We start from the raw sequence: 24310 nt of genomic DNA on the forward strand, positions 1-24310 counted from the left end.
GGAGCCCTGATCTGGGCATATCTGCACCCCACTATCCCCATCTCCTGCAGAAGGCCTCCAAGCAGCCCCTGCTTTGGGCCGTGTGTCCTCTTCTGGTCCTTGGCTCATCCCATCGCCACCTTCCCACATCACTGCCTTTGTTTTGTCCTTCCAGGCCTGAAAAATCTCCCTCCTTTACTTCCTTGTCTCCCAACCAAAGATAGCTGCTTGAGTCGTTTTTTGTGGTTTTTTGGGTTTTTTTGAGACAAGGTGTTGCTCTGTCACCCAGGCAGGAGTGCAGTGGCTCAATCACAGTTCACTGCAGCCTCAATCTCCTGGGTTCAAGGGATCCTCCCATCTCGGCCTCCCAAATAACTAGGACTACAGGTGCATGCTGCCACACCTGGCTCATTTTAAATTTTTTTTTTTTTTTTTTTGAAACAGAGTCTCATTCTGTCACCCAGGCTGGAGTGCAGTGGGATCTCGGCTCACCGCAACCTCCGCCTTCCGGGTTCAAGCAATTCTCCTGCCTCAGCCTCCTGAGTAGCTGGGACTACAGGCATGCACCATCATGCCTGTCTAATTTTTGTATTTTTAGTAGAGACAGAGTTTCACCATGTCGGCTAGGCTGGTCTTGAACTCCAGACCTCAAGTGATTCACCTGCTTCAGCCTCCCAAAGTACTGGGATTACAGGAGTGAGCCACCACGCCTGGCCATATTCCATATAGATATATACACATAGACACACACACACACACACACACACACACACATTTAGTAGAGATGAAGTCTTCCTATGTTTCCCAGGCTGGTCTCAAACTCCTGGGCTCAAGCAGTCCTCCTTCCTCAGCTTCCCAAACTGCTAGGATTACAGGCGTGAAGCACCACACCCAGCCTGCTCTCTCGAGTCCCAGTTCTCCTGCTTCTTCATGTCTCTCCCCTTTCTCTCTTTCTCTTTGAACTTGGGCATATACTGGAAGAAGAAAACCAACAAAAGGAGGATCCCTATTTTTCCTACGCTTTCTCAGGATACCCGAAGTCCAAGATCCGTTTCTCCTCTGAGGTCTGGCCTTCAGAGCTGGCCAGGGGAGGGCTGAGAAACCTTCACCGGAAGAGGCTGAGTGAGCCCTCACCTTCAGCCAAGAGGGTAGTGGTTTAAAACAGGCCCTCTAGGTTGCCTTTTGTGAAACATTCTCTCATGCAATTAAGATACTTCAATTTCCAACATATGCAGTCTCATATGCAGTCTCAGGCATTTTCACGAACCCCCATTTTGCACAATTCTGAGTCTCCATTTTCTTTCTTTTTTTTTATTTGCACTAGGCTAAAAGTAATTCTCCATTTTTCTTTGAGTTTTTTGTCTTACACAAGTAAGTTGGGGAGGGAGGCGTTAAAGTCCCAACCTGCCAAAACACAAAGATTCTTGCCATCACTTGGTCCCTGAGCATATATATGTTTGTATAGTTGCAAAAACAAAGTGAAACAAAAACTCTTTTAATATTTAGACAATATGGGATTTTTTAGTTTTATAATCTTTAGTTTGTTAAACATCTTTAGTTTTTACTTTTAGTCTTTTATAGTTTTATTACTAGTTTAGTTAGTTTTTTATATAAAAAGATAAAAATGGCCCTTAATCCCACTGTCTAGATAATTTCTTTTGACTCATAAAGTAATAATTGCCCAAAGTTAAAACCTAAACAGAAAAGAAAAGTCTAAAAGGGATCAGGATAGAAAGACAAAGAAACCTGCAATACAAAGGAATGGCCCCGCCCAAGACCAAGACCTGCTGGATCAGAGGCTCCACCTCCTGATGCCCCACCACCGATGCTGTGGGCAGGAGCCTGAGAGCCACAGATGCGGGGAAGGTCCTCCAACTTACTGCTAATTCCTGAGAAGGCAAGGGCTGGAGAGCTAGGTGGCCTGGGCCACGGGTGTGCACTGCGACCTGAGGCCCGGCTTCTTGTGCACTGAGACTTGAGGCCTGGCTCTGCTCCTGGGTGTCGAGTTGAGCTTCCCGGGCCCTGGCTTTACCTTTTCAGTGAAGGAAGCCAGGCAGGCAGACCACAAACTCCTTCCCATTCAGTCAGTCCCAGGCCATGTGCCTGTGTGTAGCTCTCCTAATGGAACTCAGGGAGATTGTTTTGTGCGTCTCCAGGGGGGAAGATATTAATTGGGACACATGTGTCAAGTGTCTCAGCGATGGCTGACCGACTTGCAAGGAGAAGCAAGTGGAGCGATCTTTAGCCGTGAACCTTGCCTCTTGTTTCAGGTGTCATCAGATGGATGACTTTGGGCCTGCCAAGAACCTCATGACCATGTGCTTCACCTACTACCACATCGGTAAGACACGGGTGGGCTGATGTGGGGTTCACCCACGGGATCCTGAGGCTCGCCAGCCAATAATGTGTCAGCGGAAGCTTTCTTCATGGTTAAAAGCAAAAGCTGCGGGGCCTCCAGAGAACAGAGGACGCTGGTGTTAGGGAGGAGTGAGACTTCAGAGAAAACATGGTCCGAATCATGGGGTGGGAGGTTGACTGACCAGGGTGCAAAGGAAACTCCCGAGCTGATAGGAGAAACATGCTAGGCAGGACGTTTTATGGTGGAGGCAGGAACTGCTGGATGTGAAGATAATCAGTTTTATGTTTTACCAAAACAAGACACGGTTGGTTATTGGAGGGTGGTGGGGAGCAGCCGTCTAGGATCTGAAGTGGCAGAGAGTGCCCAGGGATGGGCTGGAGATGGCTTATGAGGAGTGTGGACTGTTCTTGATGCTGAGGCTATGACATCTCTTCTGCCTCATTCCGTTGGAACTTTCTGGTACGTTGGAGCTCAAGGGCTTCCTGCGTGAGTCTCCTTGGGCTGCAGCAGCAGGACTCATTCAGGCCACCATAAGTGGAAGGTTGCTGGAAGCCTCCACGTGGACTGGAGCTGGGTCAGGGAGGTGCTAGGCCCCGACCCCCCGTGCTGTCCTCTCTCAGTACCTGCATGCTCACTCTTGGGGTGTGTGTATCTGCTCCCCCTCCCACAGCTGTCCTCTCCGCACCCCTCAGTTCATTTGGTCCAACCGCCATGGCTGGTGTCCCAGCCACACCAGCGGGCAAGCCCTTCCCGCCAGGCCACTCATCAGCTGCTTTGGGTGGAGTGGGAACCCCCAGTACAGCCTTTGGCTCTTCCTTTTTGAAGAACAGATAGACACACAATGAATAGACGCTGCTTCCTGAGACAGGGCTACCCACAGCAGCTTCAGCTAGTGAGGACACCCTGCCAGGGCCTACAGAGAACCTTTGACTTATAGTGGGCACTGGGGCCCCTGGGGGTACGTCATCCTGCGGGGGTGCCAGGGCCTCGTGTCCGTCCATTGGCTAAGGGAGTTTGGGTGCCAGGGCTCCCCACCCCCCTGCTGTCTCCGCACTCCCATTTCAGGGGCCTGGTGCCCAGCTGGCTTCTGCCTCCCTGGCGCTGGCATGGTCGGGCCTCTGCCCTCGCCTCCCTGCAGACCCTGCCACCTGGGCCGGGCTCCAGCCTGCATCTCCTTTGCTCCCTCCCTGCTCCTAGTGGCTTCTCTGTGCACAGCAGGTGCTGAGAGTGCTCACGGGGAGCAGGGCCCCCACTTCCTCATCCTGGGCCGGCTGAGCCTGCACCACCCCCGTCCTGGGCTGAGGAGGGAGGCTCCTGTATCCCCACTGCACAGGACCCCTGCGGGGCTCCCCCTGGGCCTCTGCAGTTAGCAGGTGCAGACCCCGGCCTCACTGGCCTCGTCTTGTTCCCTCTCTCGTCCAAGGAAAACCGCAGCTGCTGCCCCCGGAGGCCCGGGAGAAGCCCACGGGCAGCATCGACTCCTACCTGAAATCCGCAAACAGCTGGCTGGCCGAGAAGAAGGACATCGCCGAGCGGCTGCTGAAGAACACCTCGGCCAGGACGGAGAATGTCAAGGGCTTCTTCGGGGGGCTGGAGACCAAGCTGAAGGGGCCCCTGGCCAGGAGGAACGAGTACATGTGGCCTTGGGGTCCCTCCCACCTGCATGGGACGGGGGAGAAGCTGGTGTGGAGCTCTGGTGGGGGCAGCAGGGAGGGTTCGAGTGAGGCCCAGAGACTGTCAGGAGCACTGCGCTGCCCAGCCGCCTCTGCCCCCACAGCTTGCTATATGGTCTGCAAAGCCGAGCCCCCCAGTGACGTGCAGGGATGTCCCTGGGGGCCACACTCCCTGGGACTGATGAGGAGCCCAGGGGATTGTCCGATGGCAGAGGGAACTGCAGCCCCTCCACTCTGTCTCCTCTGTCCCCCCCATCCCCTGGCTGGACCAAGAGTGAGTGCTTGTGGAACACGGTCTTGAGTCACAGGAGAAAAACACTGTTCCCAGGAGAGCAGGGCTGTGACAGACACTTGAGGAACACTTTGGAGACAGGCACATCAGAAATAGACTCATAGAAGCTATGACTTCCACAAGGAGGAGGGATGCGGCAGCCAGAGGGAGCCCCGGGGTCCCCTCTCCCCACCCATGGCTGGGCCGCAGCCAGGTGCCTTGGCCTCCTCCTCTGCCCTATTTAGCTTTGGATTCAGAGAAAATGACATAAAGAAACCTCAATGCCACATTTCCTGAATTCTGAAACACTGGCAGTTGACAAATAGAGCCTTGATTTCATAAAAGGCTTTTCAGAGCAAGCCATATTAAATGTAGCCAGTCCCACCTGAGAAGTATAGAACAGCGTCTTTGAGTTGAGAAAGTGTGGTGTGAGTCGCATCTGTCGTCATGGTGCCTTCTTTCCCTCAGGGAAGACGAGAGCAAACCCCAGGAGAAGCGGCCCAGGGCTGGTGAGTCTGCCCAGGCAACAGCAGGAGATGCCTGGCCCACACCCCCTCAGCCAGCACACAAGCAGGTGCACGGCCTCTGGGGCTTTCCTGCCTCCACGGAGCACAGGAACCTTGCCCTGGCTGATGCCCCAGTTGCTTCCCAGCTCCCGTGGTCTGTATTTTCTCACTGAGTTTCTGTGGAAGAGCCACTTTTCTAAGGAGGAACTAAATTCCTTAATCCCAGGAAGGCTAAGGGTTACCGCGAGGGGCTGCGGCTGTGCTGTGGAACCATCCCTCAGAGGAAGTCCTTATTGCCGGGTGGGAATAGCACCATTACTGGCTATGGCTAGCAGAAAAGCCATGGTGGAGTTTGCACCACATGTTTCTGTGGCATTCGGGGAGAAACTGGCTGCTGGGAGGCTGTCGCCCAGGGTTTGCCAACAGCGGGCACGCAGCCGGAGCTGCTTTCAGCCTTTCTTCTCCCACAGTGACTGTGTACAGCCCCGAGGACGAAAAGAAGGGGGAGAAGATCTACCTGTACACGCACCTGAAGCAGCAGCCCATCTGGTAAGGCCGAGCCCGTGGCTTCCTGTCACCCTCTTACGGGGCCAGCAGTCACTCCCCAGGATTGCTTCTAGTTGCCTTTGTCCCCATCAGAATGGCAGAATTCTTACACCCCCCAGGGTGTCAAAATAAAAAGATGAACCCTCACAGGCATTGGCGAGGATGTGGAGAAATTGGAGGTCTCCTGTATGGCTAAGAGGAATGTAAATGGAGCAGCCGCTGTGGAAACAGTCTGGCAGTTCCTTTAAAGGTGAAACACAGAGTTACCCTGTGAGCCAGCAGCTCCACTCTAGGAGTCATCCAAGAGAAAAACGTGTCCTCACAAAACCTTGTACAAATGTCTGTAGCAACGTCATTTATTATGGCCCCAAAGTGGAAACCACCTTCATGGTCATCCAGTGATGAATGGGTAAACAAAATCCATCCATTGCATGAAATATTAGCCAGCCATGAAAAGGAATGGCATGCCGCTCCACACCGCAGCAGGGATAGGCCTGGGAAATGTGTGAAACTCAGTGGAAGAAGCCAGGCACAGAAGCCCACGTATTGTATCATCCCTGTGAAATGTCCAGAATAGCAGATTCCTAGAGACACAGCAGATGACTGATAGCCCGGGCAGAGGGCGCGGAATGGGGAGCAGGGCGTGACTGCTGATGGGGATGGGGTTTCTTTATGGGGTGAGGGAATGTTCTGGAAATGGTGGCTGCACAACTCTGTGAATACACTAAAAGTTACTGAATTGTATATTTTAGAGGGCGAATTTCATGGCATGTGAATTATATCCCAATTAAGCTCTTACATGTATATAAATGAATGAAGGTGATGGTTGAAGTGAGACCAGTGTTGCAGGGGAAATCTTGGCCACCCTGGCGTATGGCCCAGCTCTGCAGATGATGGTCAGGCTGCGCTAATCTCTCTGAAGCCTCTCAACATATTTTAGAGTGCTTTGCTAACACCTGGAATCAGTGTCCGACAGGCCCTCCCTCCCCTGAAGATCACAGTTGGCTGTGGCGCATTCTGCCTGTTAACCAAGCAAGGGCTACTTAAGGAGCTTGGCCAGGGAGTGCCGCAGGGACCCAGAGGGCAGAGGGCAGGGCTGGAGCTGTAGGAAGGCCCTTGAGGCTGGACCCGGTTCCCGTGGAAGCAGAGGACGGGGAGAAGCTGGCGTGCTTTGTCCCGCCTTCTGGTGATTCAGCTCAGCTCCTCTGTCCTTGACTTGGCTGCTGTCTTTTCATTGTTGCTTGGCAAACTTTTCTGTGAAGGGCCAGATAATAAATATGTTAGGCTTTGCGGGCCAGATGGTCTCTGCTGCAGCCACACCACTATGCTGTTGTAGCGTGAACACCACCAGAGACGTTGTATAAATGTATGAGCGTGGCTTGTTCCAATAAAACTTTATTTACAGAAACAAGCCGCCGGCCTGCTTCAGCCTACACACCATAGTTTGCCAACCCCTGATGTTCTTTAAGAAGAATTTTTCTGCTGGGCGCTGTGGCTCATGCCTGTGATCCCAGCACTTTGGGAGGCCAAGGCGGGCGGATTACCTGTGGTCAGGAGTTCGAGACCAGCCTGGTCAACATGGCGAAACCCCCATCTCTACTAAAAATACAAAATTAGCCTGTTGTGGTGGTGTGTGCCTGTAATCCCAGCTACTCAGGAGGCTGAGGCAGGAGAATGCTTGAACCTGGGAGGCAGAGGTTGCAGTGAGCGGAGATCACGCCATTGAACTCCAGCCTGGGCAACAAGAGTGAAACTCCATCTCAAAAAAAAAAAAAAAAACCCCAAAGAATGTTTTTTCCTTGAGTGTCCCTATGAACGTTAGTTCTCTCGGCACATGACGTGTCGCTGCCGGGTTCCCATTTATGTTACTAGACCCTGATGTAGAAAAGCACATCTTCCCAGCCCTGTGCTTCCTCTTGGGAGTCCCAGCAGGAAAGGCGGAAGAAGAAAACGGCCCGCCTCTGTGTCCTACAGATGGTGGCTTCAGTTCTGCCCGCCAGCGCCCTCCTGCCCGCGGTGCAGCCCGGGATAGCGTAGTTTTCCCTCCCACTTACGCCATCTCTCCTAAGAGATACGCAGCCACCGGCAGCCCCGGGGAAACAGCTTTATTTAGATCAAGCCATATGCTCAGTTTTTCCTCCTCAGCCCTACCTCTCTGAGGCTTTTTTAGAAGCTCAGACAGATGTGAGACACTGCCCTTATTTATCCCTCAAGTGGCCCACGACCCGTGTCCTCCCGGCCTCCCCTTGGAGAGAGTGTGACTAGGGCTCTGTCTTGCAGGCACACGCTGAGGTTCTGGAATGCAGCCTTTTTTGACGCTGTCCATTGTGAGAGGACAAAGCGATCTCCCACTACCAGGTAGGAGCAAAGTGTGGCCCCATTTGGCCTCAGGAAAAAGGACCAGGGAGTGGCTTTATTTCCCGGTTGCGGAAGAGGAGAGCAGAAGAGCAGCTGAGTGGACGTGTCTGGTTTTTCTTCACCCCGTCATGGCCCTGGTGCCCTGCAAGCTGCCTGAGGGTCTCGGCTTCATGGGTGGGGGTGCTCAGCTTGCATGAGCGCTTTCTGTCCTGGGGCTCTGGCATGACTTGGCCTGACCCTCTTAAAATTGCCAGCTCCCTCTAATATCATCAGGACCCCTGCTCCCGGGCCCACCCTGCTGTTTGCTGAACAAAATCAGCATCCTGGGGATGAACGCCTGGAGCAGGGTCCTGGGAGGAAGGGCTGGCCACCTCCCCCGAGACTTTGCCCTCGAGAGCTGGTGCCTGGTGAATGCAGTTGCCGCTCGCAACTCACCTCTTGGGTCTGCAGCCTGACCAGACCTTCCCAGCTTCGCTGAGGGCCACCTCGCACATGGCAGCAGGGGGGGCTGGCACCCACTCCACGGGGGCCGATGCCATAGCAAGCAAAGGTGCCATCCACCGTGTACAGCGACACGACAGCGAGGGACAGCAGCCCCCGGGGGAGCCCCTTCCAGTCGTGTGACTGAAGGCTCTGAACCTCTCCGGGCCCTGGTCTCCTTATTAATAAAGCACATCCGGCTCTCTGTAACACCAGGGAGACCCTCTACCCTTAACCCTCATCAGGAGAGTGGGCAGATGGCTGCTGTTGGGGGGAAGACTCGAGTCTCCCAGCACTTGCCGTGTCTCAAGTGAAATTCTTCCCTCTAGGGGCAGCTAAAACCCTATCAGGGACGAGGGACCCAGAGCATTCTGCCATGGCCGCATTTCCTGGGGAGGCACAGGGGCTCGTGGAGAGGGAAAGACACTGAGACTGCCCGAGGACCCTCGAGAGAGACCCCGCTCTGGAGGGAGACCAGAACAGGGAAATGCTTAGATGCCTCTAGGCAGATGGGCGTTGCCTCTTTAGTTCTCAGACTTCTAGGAAGTTAATTTATTTCGAATATCCTGTCTTTCTCTGTCCCGCTCGTTTCTGCCTGTAATAACCCTCCTCTGCTTGTTCTCTTTTTACCATCCACATATCTTGCATGACTTTGACATGTTCCTTTGTTTACCTGTTTCTGCTGCCGCTCCAGAGGGGATGCTGGAGAGGAGGAGGAGAAGAGGTGTGTGTGTCCACGTGACTTTGTTCCATTTTACAGTGCGGGCTCCTGCAAAGGTCACTTCAGGTTGGGGGCTGTGCACTGTGTTGAGCTGCTGCAGCAGGCACAGCCCAGACGCAGGTGCAGCCTGGCAGCCGGTGGGGAGGGCAGCCCTGGGGAGGTGAGGCCAGCACTAGGGCAGGCTGGCAATGCATCCCGGAACTGGGCAGGTGGGAGCCTGCCAAGGCCAGAGCACTCCGAAATAGTCAGAAAACAAATGTGACACCTTGAGACGCCCTGGCGACAGCATGAGCTCGAGAGGCAGAGGCGGTGATGCCAGGGAAAGCGGGCTCCAGTTCTGGGCCAGCCGTGCTCTCCGCCAGCCGCTCCGGCCCCTTCTGAGCAGACCTGAAAGCCTCACGCTTGGCCTCACTGTTCACACTGGAGAAGTAGGTCCCGGCTCATCTGGGAAACCGCGGGTGGGGTGCAGAGCCCGTCCTGTTTGCAACACCACCCACTCTCGGGTGTGCTGGGGCCGCCAGGTTGAGGAGGCCCGGAAGAGGGACACACTCCCACTTTCCCAGCCGCTCGGGGATGGGGGTGCGAGGGGTCCCTGAGGAAATCCTAGAACGGGGCTGTTTCCTGCCAGCCCACAGAGGGGTCTGACTCTCCCTGTTCCCCTTTCTGCGAGCTAGAATCCTCTGTGATGTGTTTTCCGAGTTGCCGATCTGCCTCTTCAAATAAGAGTCCCTGTTACGATGTCTCGCTGGAGGATGCGTGAAGTTGCCTCCTCTAATCAGTGACATGTGTGGTGTTTATTGTCGTGAGCAATCACGTTTATTATGCAGACCTATGGCTTTTAAAGGAGCACTTAGGCCTAACAAACACCTCCTTTCATGAACAAAGCCCCTGGGTTTTCAGTGACTCTCTGGGTGACAGTGTGATTAACCAGCCTTCCAGGAACAAGTCAGCCCCACAGCCCTGGCCCAAGGAGGGCTGGGAGCATCTCAGCATCCTCTGAGAGCTGGTCGGTGCTGCTGGGGAGGGGTGGTCTGTCCTGAGCTCAGCTGAGGGGACAGCTGGCCTCCTGGGCCTTCTCACCAGGGCAGATTAGCTTTGACCACACATAGCTCTGCACCGGCTCCTCATCTCTGACCGGCCCCTGAGCCTTCCCCAGAAGGCTGAATATTGCTTTGAGATTGAGGCAGGTGGCAGGGGGCGAGGTTGCCTCCAAGTCCCCAGGCAACCTCATGCCTCTAACATGCCATCTCTTTTTTGGTAACCTCTGCTGACAGCAAGAAGCCATTATCATCCTCTCTGTTTCCAGAGGCAGGTGCTTCTCCGTTCAGAAGGTTTCCCTCGCAGCAGGCGGTCAGTCCCATCCAGATTCCCACCAAGGCAGTGTAGACGCAAGTTCAGCTCACTGTGCAGTGTCAGAGCTTGATTGGCACTGGAAATTGAACTCTTTTTTGTTTTGTTTTTTGAGATGGAGTCTCGCTCTGTTGCCCAGGCTGGAGTGCGGTGGTGCAATCTCAGCTCACTGCAACCTCTACCTCCTGGGTTCAAGCAATTCTCCTGCCCCAGCCTCCCAAGTAGCTGGCATTACAGGTACTCGCCACCACGCCCGGCTGATTTTTCTTTTCTTTTCTCTTTTTTCTTTTCTTTTTCTTTCTTTTTTTCTTTTTTTTGAGACGGAGTTTTACTCTTGTTGCCCAGGCTGGAGTGGAGGGGTGCAATCTCAGCTTACTGCAACCTCCACCTCCTGGGTTCAAGCGATTTTCCTGCCTCAGCCTCCCAAGTAGCTGGGATTAGAGGTGCCCACCACCATGCCTGGCTAATTTCATATTTTTAGTAGAAACGGGGTTTCACCATGTTGGTCAGGCTGGTCTCAAACTCCTGACCTTAGGTGATTCACCCGCCTCAGCCTCCCAAAGTACTGGGATTACAGGCATGAGCCACCGCGCCCGGCCTAATTTTTGTATTTTTAGTAGAGATGGGGTTTTGTCATGTTGGCCAGGCTGGTCTTGAACTCGTGAACTCAGGTGATCTGACCGCCTCAACCTCCCAAAGTGCTGGGATGACAGGCATGAGCCACCGCGCGCGGCCTGAAGTCAGTTGTAAGAAGTGATTTTATTGTGGACATTACCTCATCTGCTACTGCCACTGACCATTTACCTCTTTCTTGAGACGTCAGGTTAAATGTCTCACTTTTCGTCCTCACCATGGCGAGAAGAATCGCCGCGTCATCTGGCTCAGGAGAGGAGGGGTCAGGGCTCCTGTGCTGCACGACTCCAAGGGAGCCGTTCCCGTGCGGTCTGGGGCTGTGCAGGGCCCAACCTGCCCAACTGTGCGCAGCAGGCCTGCGGGTGGTGCAGGGGTTTATGTCTGAACAACCCTCAGGGGGGCTGTTTTGGGGAAAGACAGTAGGAAGGAAATGGGACGGGACTCTGCAGAGTACCTGGAAGTATATTCTGGTATCTTCGTGGGCATCCTGCCATCGGCACAAGGAGGCCGGGAATGACCTTTGTCCGTCACTCCCATCATGCCCCTGATGCCCTGTGACGCCTGCCAAGCTGCAGCAGTGCCAGTGACCTCTTGTGGGCCGGGGGTGGCGAGGAGCCAGGAGTTCATGTTCCTTTGTTTTGTTTCTCTTCCTCTGGCTTCTCCATGATCCCAACCTCTCACCCTCTCATACCATCCTTCTCCCCCTTCTTTGATCTTCCTCTCAACCTTATTTTAGTCAGACTCATCCATCCAGTTTTCTTTTTAAGGGGAAAGGGGCTCAAATTAATGTCTGCACGTTCGCAGCTGCCTCTGCAGGTAGCTTCTCAGATGGGCGTGGTGTCCAGGGAGTTGTGTAAGGGTCAGGGAGGCCCCAGGCCCTGCCCAAGGGGCGGGGAACGAGCCGGCAACGCAGAAAAGCTCTGTGGCAATGAGGGCTGGGAAGGAGTGGAGAGCCCCCTTGTTCTGCCCCAGACGAGGGATTAACAGCACTCCCCTCTAAAGCATACAGCAGGCGAACGCTCAGAACACCCTCCCACCCCAGGCCTTGTGCGGAGAACGCGTCAGGGTGCCCCCCGGCTCCTGAAGCTCGGTGCAAACCTCGGTCGATGCCGTCTCATTGGGTTTTCAGCACTTTGTTCTCACGCCTGGGTGCTGTCTTCACTATGGTCCACAACACCCACAGGGTCACGGTCAGAGGGGCCAGCGGGAAGCGTGGGGGCCTGGTCTAGGGAGGGGACTAGAGAGAGCATTGAGGGCCTTGAGAAAGCCAACCCAGAGAAGGCACAGCTGAGCAGGGCACAGCCCTCTTCAGGCAGGGCACAGTGTGGCCCTCCATGCCCTCAGCCTCTGTGGAAGCTGCCATCCGCAACTGGCCCCAGGATGTCGCAGCTCGCCTGGCCCATCAGGCTGGTCAGGAGACACGGGTGTGATCTGAAAACGTTCCCTGGGCCACCAAGGCCCGCTGTCCTGGGATGTTGGGCAGGTCCCCTCCCTCTCTGGAGGTTTCTACCCCGAGGACGGGCCCAGACCCCACTCTCCCGCTGTAGCGAGGCTCTGGGGCCGGCCCCGCTGCCTGTAGAATGCCTGGGTAGCCGTGTGGCGCTCCGCACCTTCAGGGCCATAAAGAACCCTTCTGTTTCCGCGTCTCTTTATCTTGTGAAGAGTGAGATGAACGTTGGGGACCCCAAGCGCGGTGTCAGGATCCCGGCAGGCCTTGTGGAAAGGCTCAGCACACGGCTCTCTGGTGAAAGGCACCCCCTTCTGTGCCCGGGGGGCCGTACATGGGTGCCGTCAGCACCCGCGGGTCAGAGCAGGGCGAGGAGCAGGGGCAAGGACAGCACCGTCTGAGTCCCGCTCCTGTCACCTCCTGTGCTTGCAGGGAGAAGTGGTGCCACATGACGCAGGAGGAGCGCGATGATAGCCTCCGGTTCAACGAGAACATCACCTTTGGGCAGCTGGGGTAAGGGCGGGCGTGGGAAAGGGGGAGGGGAAAGAGGGGGCAGGGAGAGAGGGGGCGGGCCCACGCTGTGAGCTGTCACGACCTGTGAGCTGTCACACCCTGGGGTGCTGTGTCAGCCTGCTCTGAGGCATGGAGTTCATTACACTGGCCTCCATGCCAGCTCATAATCAATCCGCCTCCTACGCAACCCCTGGTGGCCGCAGTGCCGCAGCGAGAGTTGCTGGTGGTTAATTAGGCGGCAGTGCGTTTCAGTTTTTGCTGACAATTCCAGGCAGGCCACGGTGGGCGTCCCAGAGATGAGGGCCCAGCTCCTTGGCCCTTTCCCCTGGGAAGCCGGCGGGTGACGCTCTTGGGTTTTCTCCTGCAGCACGTTCTCGCACAACATGCTGGCCTTCGGACTGAACAAGAAGCTGTGCAATGACTTCCTGAAGAAGCAGGCTGTGATTGGCAACCTGGATGAAGGTGCGTCTGCGGGAGGCCGCTGGCGGGAGGCGGGCAGGGCTGGGGTCAGGAGCCAGTGCTGCGCCCGCTGGCGCTTCTGCACTGCCAGAAGGCATGTCGTGTTGCAGTCGGAAATGTGCTGAGCTCTGGGCAGACGGCCCTCCTCTCTCCCCAGTCTGTGTAGACGGACACACAGGACACCTCTCGTTCCATTTGGAATCCATTTCTGCTAGATGGGATTGTGGGCATTGAGGCTGCAGCCCCGGTGTTCACAGGACAGAGAAGAGGGGGATGCAGCGCTTGGACTCAGCTTGCATGGAGCCAAACTCTGGCCCCAAGTTGCCCCCTTCTAAATGGCTCCCGCGTGGCGTCCTTTTCTTTCTCAGACCACACTGCTATGATGAGTGCCAGGGGACAAGGGCGGTGGGGAGGGAGTTTTGAGGTTTCTCTGGAATCTCTGGCTTCCGTGACAGCAGGGAAATGCTGTGACATTGACGCCCTCCTGCGCGGGGGCCAGTCCCTGTGTGCGGCCCCATCTGCTGCAAGCGTTGGTTCCTCTGCGTCAAAAAGGACTTACACTTAGGCGTGGATACGGATCGACCCATATTCTTCAGAAAATCCCGTTCTCCACCTAATTCAAGGGATCCGTGGTGGAGCGGCCTGAGGAGGCATGAGGGCGCCAGTGACCGTTAGACTGTCTCAGAATGTTGCTAGCAGCCCCACCTCACTGGCACAGGGCAAGGGGGATGCTGCCACCTCTCCCAGTCCCCAGGGTGGCTGGACTGTCTGCCCCGTGCCTGTCACAGGCTGCAGGGGCTGCGCCCCATGACACCATTTTCATAAGAAGGTGTGTTCCCAGTTTTGAGGGCCCCTTCCAGCCACCTGCTTGCCCCACAGGCGGCGTGCTGGCCAAGAGGCTGCGTGTGCAGCGCGCCCTCGTGGCACAGCCCTGCCCCGAAGCGCGCAAGCTGTGTGGCCTGCGGAAGGCAGTGCAGTTCAGGAGCCACAGCCCTGCTGCCAGGGAGGCCCTGATTCACCCCTGTCCGAGTGACAAGAGCAGGACACATCTGTCCCTGTCACCATCTTTCATCTGAGAAATAACATCGCTTTCTCTTCCAGAGCAATACAAGCTGCTTAGTGACCACATTGAGCAAATGGCCACTGAGTAGGCCCCAGAGGTCACACTCTGCAGGAAGACTGAGACCATGCGCCATTCTCCCGGGCCCAGTGCCCGGCCGTCACCCCACCCGTGACCTGCATGAAGCCAGCAGCACCCAGAGCCGCACCTGCTGCCCTAGAACTAGTGGTTAGAAGAATCCACTGCTCCTTCCTCTTCTCTGCCTGTGTCTGCGCCCCCCCATCCCCCCATCCATGTGCCAAAGTGTCCCTTGGGTCACACGGCTAAAGCCAAGGTGACCAGCTGTACCCCGAGTGCCAGGCTTGTGAGATGAGACCAAGAGGGAGGAGGGGGAGGACGTTGTGGTCCATCGTGGGCCAAGGGCTGGCGAGGGTGGGGGTGGGCAAGGGATGCAGGCAGGACAGCCATGAGGTGGGGCTGCAGCCGGCATACCCAGTGGTGGAGGACTGGCCCTGCCACTCATGGTGGGCGGCCCTGGGCCACATTGCCTGCAATGGGTGCACACCTGGCTCCCATCCAGCCCTCTCAGTGTGGGGCTGTGGCCGGTCCTCACTCTTCCCCAGTCTCCCTCTGTGGGGCAGGAACGGGAAGTCACAGGACCCTTGAGGAAGAAACGCCTGTTTTAGGGAGAGAGAGGGAGTGGTGCAGAGGATGCTCTTGGCTGGCTGGAGCAAGACCCAGCTCCCACCAGAGGGACATGTGTGTGCCCTGCAGACGGCCCGGGATCTGTGTGTCTCCGCCAGAGCCACAGCAGTGCCGAGGTGTCTGCAGTAGACCACACAGACCGTCTGACATGCGCCCACCAGGCGGACAGCTCCCTTCTGAAGCAGAGAAGGCTCCGCAGTCACGAAGCAGCGTTGTGCCGTGTGTCCCTCACAAGAAGCACAGGAAAGAGAAGTTTCTTTAGTAGTCACTAGACAACCACCCTTTCTAAAAGCAAACAGTGCTGCTCTTTATTCCAGACAAGGCAGGAAAGTCTGAGCTGGGAGAGACAGCAGCTGGAGAGAGGCAGTTCTGTGTGACGTGTGGGGCGAGCCAGTGGCATGGACTCTGCCTCTAAGGGCTGAGCGCTGGGCCTGTGCCCCCAGGGGCTCCGGAAGGGGCTTTTTCCTTCCCCACCAGACCTTTGCAGCTCCTTCCTCCAGCCTCTGCAGAGACTCCCTTCACCTCGCAGCTACTGCCTGGGAACCATGACCCTTCTCTTCTGTGGATCACGGGCACTCCAGGCCAGCCCGTGGGCCCGGGGCCTGACCCTGACACCTGCATGCTGGGTCCAGAGCCTTCTGTTTTGCCATGCGTGGACACTGCCAGCCTGCCTGGGGTCCCCTGCCTCCTACCTGTCGCTGCTGTGGTCCCTGACCGCCAAACAGGCCCGTGGGGCTCTCCCTCCACCCGCCATCCTCCCCTCCTGCCCTTCCTGGCTACCTCCTCTGACATTCGGTCAGATAAGTCCCATCTTGTTTGTAAGCCTGAGAGTCACTTACCCGGCCATTGCTTGGAAGGTTTCCCTCCAGGGAATGCCTCCCTGGAATGGTCCAGAGACGAGCACAGATGGGTTGGATCACAGAATGTGTGTCTGGGGCATTATCTGAAATGTGGTGTCATCTGATGCCTCTGGACCACGTCACCAGACTGCAGAATGGGGGAGCCGGGGCTCAGGGCCCCTGGCTACATGGTGCGTGAGTGATTTCAGCCTGGCAATGCCGCTGGCCGGACTGTGGCCATGCTGCCAGTGTGCTCACCATGAGCTGGGCCGGGGTGGGGGAGTTGCGCAGGCTGGGGTGCCCCTTCCCCCATCGTTGGACCCCGACGGCCGTGTCTCCACCGAATCCATTTAGAGAAACATCAGAGAGCAAGGGGTGTGCGGACGCCCCTCGCTCTGATGCCAACTGCAAATAATACACACCTCCTGCGGCGTCCAGCCACGGCTCCAGGGCACTGCTCTCCTCCCCGCGCCAGCGAAACTCAGGCCACACTGAGGGCTGACTGTCCGGGAGCTCCCTTCAGCCGCCTCGTTGTCAGCGTTCTTAGTCATGTATTATTCGTGTTAGTGAAACACATTCAGCCTTTGTTCTGCAGTGCCCACAAGACTTACCCCTGCATGTGTAGGATTTTTGTTTGGAAGTTTTGTTTGATTCTGAGACTCTCTTGGGGGCACTGGAGGGCTTGGGCACAGCCTGTGGAAGGAAAGGCAGCACTGACTTCGTTGGACTTTTTTCCAAGCACTTTGACTTCAAAAATGGTCTTAACACTTTTTTGTTCACATAGACCTCTTGAAATAGCCATTTCAGGGAGAGGAAAGGTTTGGGGTTTTGTCTGTTTGTTTATTTCTCCCTTTACTACCTGTTCTTGTAGATCTAGCTCCTCAGAGTTGGAGGAAGCCTCACAGAGAAGGGTCCCCTCTGTGCTCCATCCACACAGGATGCCCGAGACACAGCTGCTTGTGCTGTGAGCAGAGCAGGCAGTGGCTCGGGAGGCTGCCTGTGGTCTCCTGCGGCTGTGGCTGACAGTGGCTCTGGCCAGGGTTGCCTGGAGGAGGCCCAGTGTGCCTGGCACAGGGCTGACCACCTGCCACCAAGGTTTCCTGTCTTCCCCCAGGGCCTGGGCAGAGCAGGCCTGAGCCGGGCCCTGGTGCGGAGCAGGCGTGAGCCGGGCCCTGGGCAGAGCAGGCGTGAGCCGGGCCCTGGTGCGGAGCAGGCGTGAGCCGGGCCCTGGTGTGGAGCAGACTGACCCAGCCACACTACTCAAAGGTCCCCGCGTGGGGAGGTGTCACACCAGGGCACACCTAGGGCCACCTGGGTACAGGAGAGCTCTGGTGGCCCCTCTGTAAACTCAGGAAGTGTCAGGTGATTCCTAGGAAGAGGTTCCCAGCCCCAGCAGACAGAATGCCCAAAACTAGGGGCGCGAAGGCCTGTCGTCCATGGGGCCGTTGCAGGCACTCTGTCACCCGACCTTGAGGGCTATGTGAATCCTAGTGAACCAAACCGCAACCAACTCACTCAAGTGAAAAGCTCCCTGCTTTGAAAACAGGACATGTTGACATGCAGCATTGTATGTTTTTAGCCTTTGTTACAATTTTAGCAACATTGATGGAATTGTAGCAACATTGATAGACGTTTAAGAGGGGCTGTGTTAATAGATTGCATCTGCCCTGTGCATGCACATGTTTAACCAAAGGCCAGAGAACTGAATTCTGATGTCGTAAGTTACCTGTAAGTGAAACGGGGTAGGCTCTATGATTTTCCTATTGCCAAAAGAAAGAAAGTGGGCCAAAGAGCTCTGACATTTCCAAAAAAGGGCTAGAGGGAGAGTCCAGTTTCTGAGCTCTGTACCCAATTTAAAATCCTGATGTTCAGGTAATCCAAGCAACACACGCTGGGTTTAAAACCAGCACCGAGGCCGAGTGCGGGAATCACAGGCACCGCCAACCCTCGTCGTCTTTCCTTCCTGTGAGTTAAAATCAAACAGGCCTCTCGCTCACTCCTCCAAGCCCAGTAATGCTGAGGAGTTCAGTTATGAGGAAAGAAGGCTGGAGCCGTGAGATTTCGCTTTTCCCTAGGCTGTTCTGCCTGGGTTACCTTATCACCCTGGAGCACCCGGTATTCCAGACCCGGACACGAAGAATGCAGGTTCACACCGTAAAGAGCTTGTGAAAGGTTTCAGTCTAACTGGGGTTCCTTAGCCAGAAGCCAGGGCTGTAAGCTACTGGCCTGACCTTCCTGGGTCCCACTATCTGTTGGCTTTATTTATTTTTTTTTTTTGAGACGGAGTTTCACTCTTGTTGCACAGGCTGGAGTGCAGTGTCTCGATCTCTGCTCACTGCAACCTCCGCCTCCCAGGTTCAAGCGATTCTCCTGCCTCAGCCTCCCCTCCCGAGTAGCTGGGATTACAGGCATGTGCCACCACACCCAGCTAATTTTGTATTTTTAGTAGAGACAGGGTTTCTCCATGTTGGTCAGGCTGGTCTCAAACTCCCGACTTGAGGTGATCCACCTGCCTCAGCCACCCAAAGTGCTGGGATTACAGGGATGAGCCACCACACCTGGCTTTTTTCTTTTCTTTTCTTTTCTTTTTTTTTTTTTTTGAAACAGAGTCTTGCTCTGTCACCCAGGCTAGAGTGCAGTGACATGATCTCTGCTCACTGCAACCTCTGCCTTCTGGGTTCAAGCAATTCTCCTGCCTCAGCCTCCTGAGTAGCTGGGATTACAGGTGCGTGCCACCACGCCTGGCCAATTTTTGTATTTTTAGTAGAGATGGGGGTTTCACCATGTTGGCCAGGCTGGTCTCGAACTCCTGACGTCAGGTGATCCACCCACCTCAGCCTCCCAAAGTGCTGGGATGACAGGCCTGAGGCACCACACACAGCCTCTGTTGGAAGGATCCAGATAGGCCCGTGTGGTTAGGTCAGCTTTGTTACTGAATTACCTAAAACCAGACCACAGCGCAGCCAGGGAATCCAGTAGTGTTTCCAAGAACAGTGTGGAGCTCGAGAAAGAGAACTTTAAAAATCAGAGGGTTCCTTGTCGCAGAGGAAGGGATGCTCACAGCGTGGCAGTGGTCCAGCCTCAGGGAGAGGGGAGGGAGAGCCCCCCTGGACCCAGCAGGCAGGTGTTCTGAGGCTGGTCCCTCCTCCGTTTCTGCAGCCACAAGGCGAAGCTGCCAGGTTCTCACTCAAGGCCACTCTCACTCCTTTTCCTGTCCCATTTCCAGTCCCAGTGAGCCGTTCACTTCCGCTGAACCATTTTTCTTAGGATGCAGCCATCTCACTCCCTTGTCCTGTAAATCACGTATTCACACTGATGATTCTTGGAGATAGGTTTCACTTCAGAAGCTCCCAGCTGCGTCCACAGGAAAGGGGAGTCGGATGCCAGGTGCACCCCGCCTGGCTCGCACAGGCTAAGGCCACAGACAGAGCAGCGCTTCCTGGAGTCACACAGGCCATGCACCCCAGGAACCCTTGCTGCCGCGGGCCAGGAATAGGAATGTGTTGGTGCCTGAGACACCAAACAGAAGAACCACGTCCAGACTGTTCTCCTGCAGCCAACACTGGCCTGGAAGCCACCCTCCACACAGGCGCTCAGGGGGCCTGCCTTCTGTGCGTCAGGCCCGCATGCATCCCTGGGCCTCCCTGGGCCTGGGTAGCATGCTCTCCAGGAGAGGGACGGAATCAATCATGTGACTGACGGGCTCGCAAGGATGCATGCCACGTGGGAGCCTGACTCCGGTGCTGGCAAGGGATTGGGTTTGTGTGGGTGTCTCTAGCCTGCAGACTCCGGTGAGTGAGAGCCCTCGGGAGCGCGGTCCTACCTGCAGCTGCGCCTGGGGATGCACGTGACCACGGGATTTCAGTGGGACAGCGCTCCCACGGGGGTTGGGGGTGGGAGTAAGGTTTCTTAGTTGCTATTGGAAAGGGAAAAACCATGTCCAAGGGGAGAGAGGATGGGCTGGGTTCACCCCAACTTCCCTTCTACACCGTTCCCGCAGGACAGTGCAATTTGGGGAGAACCCAGCCCATCCTCTTTATCTGCAGGCTCTGGGACCTGACAAAACAGAGCCTGAGTCTGCTGCAGCCTGAAGCTCCCTTGAGCTGCACCTTAAGGGACTTTGCACTTTAACTAGAAAGAGGATGCCTGTCAGTAAATCCCCTGTGCATTGACTGGAACTAGGGGACTGCGCCCACTCCCTCCTTAATCCTAGATGATTTGCTCATGAAATAGAGGTGGGGGACGACGGCATGCCCTTAGGACGTGCAGCCCTAAGGGGTGGACTCCAGATCTCCCTGCAAGAGACAGCTTGTCTTGGGTTCGTCTGTTGGAGAGGAGCTCCTGGCGTTCCCGGCGAGCTTGGGGCTGTGGCTTAGGGTCTTCTGGGAGGACACTTGGGGAAAGATAAGGCAAATGTTTGAACACTAGGAAATGCTGGAAATTCAGACAACATACATGGATCCCCTTAAAACATGTAAATGTGTCAGGACACGGTTGACCTGCCGCCGCCTTGGACCTGGCAGCCCCCCTTGGAACTATCAGTGGCGTCTCCCATGCACACGCCCTCTGCTTTCTCTTTCCTAGACTCGTGGTGGTCACATCCGGACATTGCCTTGTTGGTAGCCCCCAGTGGTGTGCAGTGACACCAGTATCTTCTCTGTTGCATTTTTGCAATCTTGTGTCCCACTCGGTGATGTTCTACAAAGTATTTTAAGGTTGAGAAAATTTCAAGGGTGAAGATCTCAAAACAGTGCTAAAATCAAAGGTGTTTGCTGTGAAGAAAAAAATGTGTGTATATATTGCACCTTGAGTTGTCGGAAGGTAGAAGCTGAAATAAAATATCCTTTTTAAAAAAAAAAAAAAAAAAAAAAGACAAAGTCTGTTTAATATTTAACACATCCATGAGGACTTTTTACAGAATTTGCAATCTTCTGAGTGACATCCATAGCTTTTCAGAAGAAAACCATTTTTTCTAAGGCCAAATAGACATTTTTTTCCACGCAGACTGAGCACCCGGGTCTTATCAGATACAGCAGCCACATTGGCCATGTTGGTCTGCCTGGCTACTGGGAGTCTGTATTCATGAATGAGGGACCCCCTCTCTGGACTGGGTCTTGGCCCAGGCTCCACCACCGCCTTGAACCCCTTCACCTGGACACCTGACCCTACCCCTCAAAGCCAAAGACACCTTACCTCTTTGGGGGTTTTGGGGTGGTCAGTGGCCCTGAGCACAGCCCCTACCCAGCACAAGCAGGGCGCCTGTATCAGTTCCTTCCAACTCCGTTCCACAAAAATATTTCAAAAATTTGGGGGCTTTTCCTTTTCTCTGATTGTAAGAAGTCCACAGCCACGTTCTGATACTCTGGCCTAAATGGATGGGCAATGCGCCCGGGGAAGGAGCTGGACACAGGGGTGTCCCCTAGAGCCCAGGGCTGAGATGCAGGGGTCCTATTCATGCCCGGGGAAGGAGCTGGACACAGGCGTCCCCCAGACCCCAGGGCTGAGATGCAGAGGTCCCCTTCATGCCCGGGGAAGGAGCTGGACACAGGCGTCCCCCAGACCCCAGGGCTGAGAAGCAGGGGTCCCCTTCCTGCCTGGGGAAGGAGCTGGACACAGGCGTCCCCCAGACCCCAGGGCTGAGATGCAGAGGTCCCCTTCATGCCCAGGGAAGGAGCTGGACACAGGCGTCCCCCAGACCCCAGGGCTGAGATGCAGGGGTCCCCTTCCTGCCTGGGGAAGGAGCTGGACACAGGTGTCCCCCCAGACCCCAGGGGTGGGATGCAGGGGTCCCCCTCCTGCCTTGGGAGGGAGCTGGACACAGGGGCAGACCCCAGAGCTAGATCCTGGGGTCCCCTTCATGCCCAGGGAAGGAACAGGGCACAGGGGTATCCCCCAGACCCCAGGAGCAGGGATGCAAGGTCCCCCTCCCCCAACTGCCTGAGCGGACAGGGACACTCCCTGCCACTCCAGGCAGAGGAAGAATGGAGCAGCTTCCACATCCCCAGCTCTCCCTCTGCCCCCTCCTCTTAGCCACACAGGGAGGGCGGGCATGGCTTGTGGGTGCACAGCCCTGGGGCATCGCATCTGGGCTTTTTCTCTAGTGCTGGGGGATTCCTCCCGCAGGAGGTGAGGGGCTAGACTCGGAGGCAGACTCCACGGAGGGGAGAAGTTCCTCTGAAAGGCAGCGAAGACCCCAAAGAGTTTGAGCAGCTCGGGGCGGGACCTGGAAGGGCCCGGATCCGGTTCCACCTCCCGCCAGCTGACTGTATGCCCTTAGCCAGATAGTTCTTTGAGCGTCAGCTTGTTCATCTGTGGACCGGGAAGAAGAGCATCACAGCCCCAGGCCATTCCTGTGGGAAGTGCAGGTAGGCCTCTTCCTGCTCAGCTGCCCTCAGGACAGAGGGGTAGGAAGTTTCCTATCTAGTGAAAGAAAAAGGACCCAGCTCTTCTAATTTTGATAGGAATAAATTAAAATGTATTATTCGGCCAGGTGGGGTGGCTCAACGCCTGTAATCCCAGTTCTTTGGGAGGCCGAGGCGGGTGGATCATTCGAGGTCAGGAGTTGGAGAAACCGTGTCTCTACTAATAATACAAACGTTAGCTGGGCATGGTGGTGGGCATATGTAGTCCCAGCTATTTGGGAGGCCGAGGCAAGAGAATCGTTTGAACCCAGGAGGCAGAGGTTGCAATGACTCGAGATCATGCCACTGCACTCCAGCCTGGGTGACAGAGCAAGACTCCATCTCAAAAAAAAAAAAAAAAAAAAAGGCAGGGAGGGAGGGCATCCCTGTGTGAGGTGGCTGCCCCCATCTCTGCCTCCTCAGGGCCCCAAAAGAGAGAATTTCTGAGTTTTCTTGCCAGTTACCAAGTGACCAGCAGAGAAGGAGTGACAGGGAAGGCTCTGGGCCGACTGTCCCACCTGTACTCTGGGACAATTGGTCTCTTAGGTGCACTGGGGCCAAAGGGGAAGGAGAGAGGCCCCCAACCCAGCCAAACCTTACATGAAATTGGCACCACCAGTTCCGGGACCATGGCCCTGACTAGCAAGGTCATCGTCCTTCAGAAACTATCACAGAGTTGGGACTCAGCTAAGGTTCCTGAAAACATGGACGTCTACATATAAGCAAATGTGTGTGTACACGCAGGTATATGCTTATAAAAGTATACAAATATACACTCTAAAGCATTAATAGACGTAATATACAGATTATACAGAACATCTAGAAAGTTTTAGTTATTTCTGGAGCGTGTATCCTGGCCTGGGGGAGTCGGGGAAGGCTTCCCTGAGAGGCACCGTGGAGCCGAATCTTGGGTAATAAAAATCACTGTGGGCGGGGCACGGTGGCTCACACCTGTAATCCCAGCACTTTGGGAGGCCGAGGTGCACAGATTGCCTGAGCTCAGGAGTTCAAGACCAGCCTGGCCAACATGGCGAAACCCCATCTCTACTAAAAATACAAAAAATTAGCCGGGCGTGGTGGCGGGTGCCTGTAGTCCCAACTACAGGGGAGGTTGAGGCACGAGAGTTGCCTGAAGCTGGGAGGCAGAAGTTGCACTGAGCCAGGATTGCACCACTTCATTCCAGCCTGGGTGACAGAGTGAGACTCTGTCTCGAAAAAGTCACAGTGATGAAGATGCCAACCCTACCTCAATCCTGTGAGAAAGATGTGTGTCCCTCACTTTGCTGATGAAAAACCTAGGGCACTCCATGTGGGGAATGCGAACCTGGGGCTGTCTGGCTCTAGAGTGCAGCAGTTATCCACCAGGCCAGCATGAGAGGCCACCGGGCGGACCATTCCCAGCCGAGGTCCTCAGAAGGCAGGAGGCTAGGCAGGGATGAGCCCCCCACAAGGATGATGCCCCGCCCCGGGCGCTCGAAAGGATTCCACAGCTGGAACAGGCCTCCCCGCTGCAGGGTGGAAGGATTGTGATCCTATCTAGGAAGTTGGTAGAAAGAAGCTTCTATGCTGTTCTATCTCCTCATGGAGAATTTAGCCTCATTTGGAACTTTCACTGGCTTCCATTGTCTCAACAGAGACGAGGTGCTTTCTGGCTTTGAGCTTGTGGGACCCCTGGCTGGGGGTGACCCGTGGGGGGTGCTGGGATCGGTGGAGCCAGCCCGTATCTGCAGGCTCCAGGTGCACTTTCTTTTTTTTTTTTTTTTTTTTTTTTTTTTTTTTGAGACGGAGTCTCACGCTGTGGTCCAGGCTGGGAGTGCAGTGGCCGAATCTCAGCTCACTGCAAGCTCCGCCTCCAGGGTTCACACCATTCTCCTGCCTCAGCCTCCCGAGTAGCTGGGACTACAGGCGCCCGCCACCTCGCCTGGCTAGTTTTTTGTGTTTTTTAGTAGAGACGGGGTTTCACCGTGTTAGCCAGGATGGTCTCGATCTCCTGACCTCGTGATCCACCCG

The 24310-nt window shown here is 55.5% G+C and overlaps 1 protein-coding gene across 12 annotated transcripts in view; it reads left to right on the forward strand.

Annotated features, from left to right (window-relative positions):
* The window catches only part of KIAA0513, a 68866-nt gene extending 48219 nt beyond the window's left edge, over positions 1 to 20647 (forward strand). For 6 of the 12 annotated variants that reach the window (XM_077984019.1, XM_077984020.1, XM_077984022.1 and 3 more), the window contains 9 exons: positions 2250 to 2320; positions 3762 to 3969; positions 4751 to 4791; positions 5259 to 5337; positions 7615 to 7692; positions 8867 to 8896; positions 12756 to 12836; positions 13204 to 13298; positions 14397 to 16716. In XM_077984019.1, coding sequence (XP_077840145.1) covers positions 2250 to 2320; positions 3762 to 3969; positions 4751 to 4791; positions 5259 to 5337; positions 7615 to 7692; positions 8867 to 8896; positions 12756 to 12836; positions 13204 to 13298; positions 14397 to 14446 — 733 coding nt within the window. In that variant the 3' untranslated portion in view covers positions 14447 to 16716. 12 annotated transcript variants of the gene reach the window in all.
* The last annotated feature ends 3663 nt before the right edge of the window (positions 20648 to 24310 follow it).

Source organism: Macaca mulatta, chromosome 20 (assembly GCF_049350105.2).
Source record: "Macaca mulatta isolate MMU2019108-1 chromosome 20, T2T-MMU8v2.0, whole genome shotgun sequence".
Taxonomy (NCBI): domain Eukaryota; kingdom Metazoa; phylum Chordata; class Mammalia; order Primates; family Cercopithecidae; genus Macaca; species Macaca mulatta.